Source organism: Poecilia formosa, unplaced genomic scaffold, assembly GCF_000485575.1.
Source record: "Poecilia formosa unplaced genomic scaffold, Poecilia_formosa-5.1.2 Scaffold569, whole genome shotgun sequence".
NCBI classification, from domain to species: Eukaryota; Metazoa; Chordata; class Actinopteri; order Cyprinodontiformes; family Poeciliidae; genus Poecilia; species Poecilia formosa.
The window spans coordinates 199,325-208,282 of record NW_006800508.1 but is presented as its reverse complement, the minus strand read 5'-3'; the positions used below and the strand labels follow the sequence as shown (position 1 = coordinate 208,282).

The 8,958-nt window shown below is 38.3% G+C and overlaps 1 protein-coding gene across 3 annotated transcripts in view; it reads right to left on the bottom strand.

Moving 5' to 3' along the window:
• Positions 1–1,319: 1,319 nt before the first annotated feature.
• Positions 1,320–8,958, bottom strand: part of ccdc102a (coiled-coil domain containing 102A) — a 50,243-nt gene continuing 42,604 nt past the window's right edge. Inside the window, exons 10-11 of one of the 3 annotated variants that reach the window (XM_007540865.2) lie at positions 7,332–7,386; positions 6,497–6,532 (exon numbers count right to left, since the gene is read on the bottom strand). In XM_007540865.2, the coding sequence (XP_007540927.1) occupies positions 7,344–7,386 (43 nt within the window). In that variant the 3' untranslated portion in view covers positions 6,497–6,532; positions 7,332–7,343. Of the gene's footprint in view, positions 6,533–7,331; positions 8,723–8,958 lie in introns of those variants that run through there. The other 2 variants (XM_007540864.2, XM_016665321.1) reach the window with 2 other exon arrangements.

Here is an 8,958-nt window from a genome sequence, read left to right as displayed (position 1 = left end):
CTTTGCTGCCAGATGCAGCAAAGTAGCCCCAGAACATAACAGCGCCTCCTCCATGTTTCACAGTAGGGACAGTGTTCGTTNCCATCCATCCATTTTCTAACACCCTTGTCCCTTAGTGGGGTCAGGAGGGTTGTTGGTGCCCATCTCCAGCTAACGTTCCAGGTGAGAGGCGGGGTCACCTGGACAAGTCGCCAGTCTAAAGCAGGGCAACACAGAGACAGACAGGACACACAACCATGCACACACACACACCTATGGAGAATTTAGAGAGACCAATTAACCTGACAGTCATGTTTTTGGACTGTGGGAGGAAGTGGAGTACCCGGAGAGAACCCACCATGCACAGGGAGAACATGCAAACTCCATACAGAAAGACTCCGGGCCAGGAATTGAACCCAGAACCTTCTTGATGCAAGCAACAGCTCTACCAACTGTGCCACTGTGCAGCCCAATGTGACAAAGGTAATAATGAATAAAGATTCGATGAAAATGAACAAATGAAAGCCAGACATTGCTTTTCAAACATGCTTCAACAGAATTATGTTTAAAAAAACAAAACAAACAAATGAAACAGGCCTGTACAAAAATAATGGCACTGCAATCAAATGATTCCTATAACTGTCCATAAAACTTCTTCCCCTCTCAGCAGGTATTTGGGCCACTCCTCATGAGCAAACTACTCCAGTTGTCTCAGGTTCAGAGGTCTCATGTTTCAACTCCTTCCAAAGATGCTCAGGATTTAGGTCAGGGCTCATACTGTAGAAGGCCACTTCAGAATAGTCCAATGTTTTCCTCTTAGCCATTCTTTTGTGTTTGGGGTACTTATCCTTTTGTAAGACATATGACCTGTGACTGAGACCAAGCTTTCTGACACTGGGTAGCACATTTCTTTCTAGAATCTCTTGATAGTCTTGAGATTTCATTATACCCTACACAGATTTAAGTCATCTTTGCTGCCAGATGCAGCAAAGTAGCCCCAGAACATAACAGCGCCTCCTCCATGTTTCACAGTAGGGACAGTGTTCGTTTCTTGATACGCTTCATTTTTCCATCTGCAAATATAGAGCTGACGTGCCTTGCCAAAACATAAAATTTTTGTCTCATCTGTCTATAGGGCATTTTACCAGAAACTTTGTGGCTCTATCATAACATTCCAGTCATTCTACATGTCTCATCTGTATTAATGACTATTTGTGTTTCCTGCTTCAGTGAAAACAGACACAGGAAACTGACACTTTCTGGAAAACATCTTATAAAATACATAAAAAAGACATTTCTTTGTATGTACAGTTGACATTTATAGAGACAATAGAAATGACTGTGGTGCACAACCTTTATAAAAACACGTTTATAACAGCATAAATAATATGAATACAGAGTGATGATCATTACAAATATATTGGTCCTCTTCTAGCATCAGAGATAAGCCTGAGGCAGAGTGATTGTGATGGAGTGGGTAGGTACTGAGGAGCAGAGACGTAGACGTATTTCTCAAACATGGCCTCCTCTTCAATACCTGCTAGTTTCAACATTAAAAACTCAAAGCAATGACATTGGCTTGCATTAACTGTGATTCATTCTTTCATGACACACTTACTCCCTCTCTTGATCCTAACTTTAGGAATTTGGGGAGGAAAATTGAAAAAATTCTACAACTGTTTTTGCAGGACGATGAGCATCAATAAGTAATCACATCAAGATGTCCCAGTGAGCAGAGGAAGTACATAGTTGGTCTGAATGCAAGACACAGGTTGAATTATAAATTTGGAAGTTTAAAAGTTGGTGCAAAGTGTCAACCTTTGACTGAAACTTGAAGTGTAACAAAGAAGTCTGCTGAGTTTTAGCACTTTCATTTTAACTACGTCATTGAAGCTCAGACTGAAATCTGGGGGTTCACACAGAAAATGTAAAAAAAAAATGAAAAGGACACCGATAAAGATATTTCTGGGTATAATTAGTTAACATCAAAGATCTGCAGAAATAAACAACCAGTCAGTGTCAAGTTCTATCAGTTCTCAAGCATCTTGGTTGTGCTGGTGGAATTGATGTGTGGACAGTGCTTCAGACATACTGCCTGATTGGTAAAATGAAGTAGACATTTTACTTCATACCGAGAGGTCAGAGCTTTCTCCACGTTTGACCTCTTGGTATTTTTCAAACTTGACCTGACCATATCTTTGTGGGATATTTTCCAGCCCAGAAGCACATCTCACTGATGGACTGTTATTTCCCCAGTAACAGAGTCTCTCTCAGCTTCTCATCCTTCAGTATCTACATATGTTAACTGATGTTTCACCTGGTTTAATACTAACATGGCTTTGTTGTCATGGATCAGTTGCAGCCATATTGCATACATCACTTGCAGATCATTTATAAGCTAGTGTTGACTACAGTCGGACAATTATCCATCAAGCAGCTGCAGCATATCATTGTTTGCAGGTTCAGGTTTGCAGCTTGGGTGTGAAATATAGAAAAACATCAGAACAGTAAGTTGAACCCAAGGATGATATCAAGATTAATGAACATTTCAGTCAGCAGAACAGACTTTTCATCTGAAAAGCAACAAAGGGTGATATATTGACACTGCTCATGTAAATGAAGGCTTGAGATCATTTTTTACAGTAGCACTGTTCAAATAAGACAGCTGCAGTATTTATGCATTGGAGGTAAAATTGAAAACTGATGACACAAACTGGACTCTGATGATGTAGTAACACATGCACTCATCCTATGAGACATGGAGTCTCACACCAGCCACTGGTTGTTGCTGCTTGTTGTATGTCTTTGTAAATACATCAAATCATATGTATGAGAGGCCCCATGGGCCAAAACTTACAAACTCTCTTGCATTATACCATCAAACTTTTTTTTACATATACTAATTAACTCTTATGTGCAGTACTACCAAACAAAAACAAGAAAATATCTGTTTGAAATAAACTTAAATATATAAATATTTACTTAAGTATTCAATCTATATTTACAAAAAGCATAATGAAATTTCATGAAAGCCAGAGATGTATTCATTTTTAAATTATTTTATCTTTCAATAAACAATTTTTTAAGTTTCCTTTTTGAGTTTATTGTATTTCCAAATTAAATTGATTGTAGTTTAAATTTCTACAAAATATTCAACCATTATCTCCATTTATGTAGCTCCATTATTTTGAAAACATGATAGTAAATGTGAGATTGAATGACAGAACATGAGAATATCAGTAAATATAGGAGGGTTTGACTGTGAAAGTGAGAATGAATGGTGGTCTGTGCAGATGAGTATAGTGGTATGTGTGAGAGTTTGATGGGAACGGAAATTATCTTCAATTCTCAGTTTCTGATTGGACGTCTGTAATAAAGAATAAAGGTTGTCATGGACATTGACATGCCTGCGTTTTAAAAGTAAATGGCTGAGTAGAAGCCACTCAGGCATTTAAGTAATGAGTCTTTTAAATAATATTGTAAATGCTTCCACAGTAGTATCGGCAATATCTGAAATGTTAGATACGAGCCAACAGTCGGAGAATGGACACACCATCTACTGGTGCAGTAAATGCTGAACTTCAGCGTCACACAAGCTGAAGTTGGCTTTACTTGTTATTTCAGGAAACGGCTAAAGGGCAATTCCACATCTTTTCTCACCATCTTGAGAATCTTAAATCTGCTCTAGTTTAAAAAATACAAAATTAAGATACTTCAAACCCAGACTAGATTATTCTTTACTAATAACATAATATTTAAAAACTTAGGTTTGTGAACCATAAAACCTTTACTTAATTTGTGAAAGTTTATTAAAAGATCATGTTAGTTCTTTTCTGCACCTACACCTTACAGCTCCAGTCTGAAGAGCTGTCAAACTTTACTATCAACCACAATGGCATACGAGTCTGATGCTGGCTCAAAGTCACACTTAATTATTCTTACACAAAACACCATTCAATCTCACATTCACCAAGATGAAGCTTTTGAGAAAAAAAATAATTTACCATGGAAACATTAAAAAAAATATATTAAAATCATGCAATATATAGCCAATTAGTGTTTTCAAAGCAAAAATATGTGATCCCAAAGGTCAAGGTTACCACTCAGATCTAAAGATGTTATTTCAAGGCCTTGACAAGTTTTCATCATAAAATGAAATACAATTTTATTACATTAATATTCATTTCTATGAGACAGAACTTTTCAAAGGTATTAAATTCAGTTGTTTAAACCTGCTTTATGAGCAGGATAACACTCTTGGAAACAAAGCACTGCATTTTAAACCTGTCTGTCTCTAAAATAAGTTCATCAGTGGAACAGCAGCTGCCCCTTTGGTCCAATCCTGTGGCGTAATGGGAGGGACGACTCCTTAAAAAACATACTGATCTTATCTCTCAATGTCTGTATATTAGGGGTCATCACTTCCAGTCCTCAAGTGTCCTGCAACTTTTAAATGTGTCTCTACTTCAACATGAGTCCACTAATACTAATACTGATACTGTTGATTCAGGAACAGGTGTAAGTTTTTGGACTTCAGGCCTTGAGGACTAGAATTGGTGTGAGCAGGAAGAGTCAGGTCGTATGGCACAGATTGCAACAGGGTTTCATTAATTTAAATATCCCTATTATATTACACTTGATAGAGAAGAATACCACCATGGGATGGGAGGCAGGGAGCACTGGAAAGAGAAAGAGACAGTGAAACATATTTTGGGACCTGTGGGATTAATAGTTCTTATACCAACCTCCTGTAGTTCAGTCCCTCATGACCGGAGGCCCAATATGTTTTATTTGATCATATTTAAATCAGCACAGTAAAATAATGACAGTCTGCCACTTTCTGTTTGGTTTTGTAGTTTATGCAACCTCATTAAAAGAAATTATGCAACCATTGGGCAGCTGGACCACCCATTAAAAAGACAATCTTTAACTGAATTCGGTATGAAGAATTTAAAATCTATAGCATTCCATAATTTCACAACCGTTTTATGTAAGCATTTTTTCCTCAAGCAAAAAAACAAACAAAAAAAGAAAATTTAATTAAAATTGCTAAATCATTTTAGTTGATTTCACATTTTAATGAACTATTTTGTTTACATTTTTTATAGGTAATATAAACATTCCTTCAGGGAAAAACACATTTTTAATGGAGTATGAAAGGTTGATTTGAGAGCATATTGGTTGGTATATGTATAAGAGTTTGATGGTATATGTGAGAGTCTAAGTTTTGGCCCATGGGGCCTCTCCTATATATGTGAGCTTTTGTGAGTGTGTAGCCTTGTCAGGACCAGGGGCCTCATGTATAAAGCCTGCGTATGCACAAAAAATGTGCGGCGCCATATTTTACGCACAAGTCGGCATGTATAAAAATGAAAGTGCAAACTTTCTACCTCCTGTGAAAATGTGCAGCAGCCACTCAAATTTTGTGGACAATAAACAACAGTGCCAAAACACACCTAAATGCACTGAAATCTAACTCCATTCAGTGTTATTTAACCCAAGGAACATTGAACCCAATGTTTTTTCATAATTCTAATCTTTTATTGTTTAAATGTAAACGATGAAACTGAACCACATTTATCCTCAGACAGTAACATAACACACATACAAAATAAATAAAATAAAGGGACGTGAAAACCTCACTCGAATGTACATAGTAAATTTCCTCAGCTCTTGTCACATAAAGATGTAACGGATCGGTCTGTGTGCCAAAGCGCATGAAAAAAATGTATGTTATTTGCAGGGTAATTTATTCTCACTGAAAAGAAAACGGAGTCGGATAAGCAGATTAATTCCAAACAGGTCAGGTTTGAAAATTTTAAAGGTGTGTAGACAATCACACATGTATAAGTAGCTGTGCAAAGGTGTGCTGTGTAATTGTGGAATGCTTTGGCTCGGATGGAGAGCATCGCCAATTGCTGGGTTTCAGACAGGTGACCCAGATGACATGCGAAATTCAGATGGAGGTCCAGAAGCGGTCTGGTTCCCTAGCCCTAACCCTACAACAGTCTTATACATATAAATTTTTTTGTGCACCGCACTTTTCACAATTTGTCTGTATGTCAATTTTTAGTGTGAAAGCTGCGCACTCTTTTATACATGAGGCTCCTGGTGTGTGCTTGGCACAGTGCAGCCTGATTTAAATCTTGTGGTCTAGGTCTCCTAAAAGAAGACCTACTGACTGTGTTCAGATTTTATTAATGCATGACCAGAAATTATTTGACATCCTGAGAAGTCTGCATGAATTTACAGTTTGAACAAGAAACAGTGACTTTTGGATTTAAATCTAGATGAAGGTTTTGGGATATTTTCATGTCCAGTAATACTTCACCCTTTCTGCAAAACACTTCCTAGACTTCATATTGTTCATGAGACTGCTGATGTCCCAACATCCTGTTCATTTGTGGATGAGGACATATGTCATGGAATCTGTAACTGCAGGTCCTCCTCTTCCTCATCAACATCACTTCTTGGGCCATCTGGGTTTTCAGGACCAAAGCGAGTGGATCGCATCTTCCCAAACAGAGCAGGACTCTGCTGCTGCCGCCTCAGCCTAGGGGTGGGGAGGGAAGAGTCCATGTCAGCATGTTAGTCTGTCACACAGAGCCCACAGTCTGTCTGCAGGGGAATTTCTCATTTGTTGATGTGCTGATCAGTCATGTGTGTATAGCATCTCAAAGAGATTTATGGATGTGCAGTTGTGTGAAGTAGCTATCAGTATTCAGTAGCTTATCTGCAGTAAACACTAGTTTTTTTTTCTTTTTCATCAAAGTGAGTTTGTAGAAGGAGGGAGATGACGTTTTACAAGAGGAAGGCTGAGAACAGGAGATGCTGTAGTCCTGATGAAAAAGGCTTATTATGAAGCTTATTTAACAACTCAGACCAAGTTTCATACCAATGTGAGCCACCAACACATTACACTTTGAATAAGTCTGATTTGGTTTTTGAATGTTTCACAAATTTATTAAAAAGAGAAAACCAAGAAATCCAATTTATGTAAGTATTCACAGCCTGTGCCATGAGGCTAAAAATGGATCTGTTTCCACTGAATATCCTTGAAATGTTTCTACAGCTTGAATGGAGTCCAGTGGTGGTGAATTCAGTTGGACTTGATTTGGAAAGGCACACACCAGGCTACATAGGCACCACAGTTTACAGTGCAGGTCAGTTTTCCTAAAGGCCCCTGAAGGCCTCTTGGACTAGGAGGAACAAGATTCCCTGGTCTGATGAGACAAAGACTGAAGTCTGGTGTGAATGGCAGGCAGGCATCATGTTTGAAGGAAACCAGGCATGGCTCATCTCCCCTACACCTTCCCCACTGTGAAGAAGGGGGATTACATTTACCCATTTACCTGTTTTTGTCCTTATTTAAGTTCAGAACCATGCATGTACATCCTGAAGACAATCCTGTAACATATATACAGCAGACTGTCGGTCATTTGTAGTTACAAGTAGATAGATTTGAATTTCATCTGTAAAACAATGACTTTGTGCTTTTTAAGATACAATCCAGAGGCAGCAGATATAAGAACAGGTGCCATTATTGACCCCTGGGAAACCCCAGACACAGAGGAGGAATGCTGTCCTAGATTTACAGAAAAAACTTCTGTTTAAAAGTAAGAACCGGAACTAATTTAATGCTGTACCTCGAATACCATAAAGTGACTCCAAACGGGTCAAAAGGATGTTGTGAGTGTCAAAAGCAGCAGACAAATCTAAAAGTAAAAGAACTTCATCAACAGTGAAAAGAAGATCATTTAAAACTTTTAAAAGTGCAGTTTCAGTGCTTAAAACCAGACTGAAATTTTTCACCAATTTCATTCAGGTCAAGATAAGTCTGTAGTCAGACAAAAGCAACTTTCCCCAAAATTGTGGAGAACATTATAGCACTAACTGGTTAGTGGGAACAAATTTCCCCTTAGAGATGACAAAGTCTAAAAGTCTAAATCAGTTCTGAAGACATGCAGTTTAACAGGATGGATTATTACAAACAGAACCATCAATACAGAACAAACTACAGTAAAAAGAAAGCTCCAAACAAAACCAGAACATCATACTATAAACCATGTAGTCATGGTGTTTTGTTGGTTATTTTATAATTTCAGATAATTGTAAAGTGCCAACTAACTTACGGTCAGCTGTCTGGGACAAACATGGCTGTTTCAACAGGAACCAGAATAAACAATGTAGAGTTTGTGGGGTAGCAACAAATCTGTTGAGCTGTGCAGAACTTCAACAACTGCAGACCTGCTGAACCAGATTAAGTCTTTTATTGGTTACGCTCCTCTGTGGCTTTGACAGAACCTACAGCATCATGCTGGGGGAGATGTCACACAGTGTGGAAGATGAGTCTGAATCTCAAGTGATCCAAGTTACATCCACATAGATGGCTGCTTGTATACTGGTTTTCCAGAAGAAACATTATAGAGAAAGTTAATAATTTCATACATCAATGATCATAATGGCTAAAAAAGTTTAAACTCAACAAACTTATTTTTGAATTAATTACATGGTCTCAGCTGTATGTAAGTTAATATGCAGAGTTGGTGTATGTGGGTTCCACTCAGAACCCACCAGGTTTAGTTGGAGGTGAGTCTGTGAGTGTGTGAGTGCATGTGTGTCTGAACCCCTGTCACTCAGCTAACCTCTCTCTCTATCAGCCTTACTCCTCCTCTTCTCTTTGTCTTCTCTCCATTTTCTTCACACCGTCACTTTAAGCCTCAGCAGCCAATCGCCAAGCTCCCTGTCACATGTTACCATAGTAACAGAGAGCTCTCTTGTTGTGTTGCTGTGTGCTACGCCAGGTGTGTCAAGAGTGATTTGAGAAATGAACACAAACACAGCCCCAGCTTCCATCAGTGTGTTGTCATTCAGCTTTGCAGGAAGTGTGTGTGTATATATATATATATATATATATATATATATATATAGACAAGACCCAAGGTGTAGGTTGTGCAAGGAGGCCTCTGAGACAGTCCA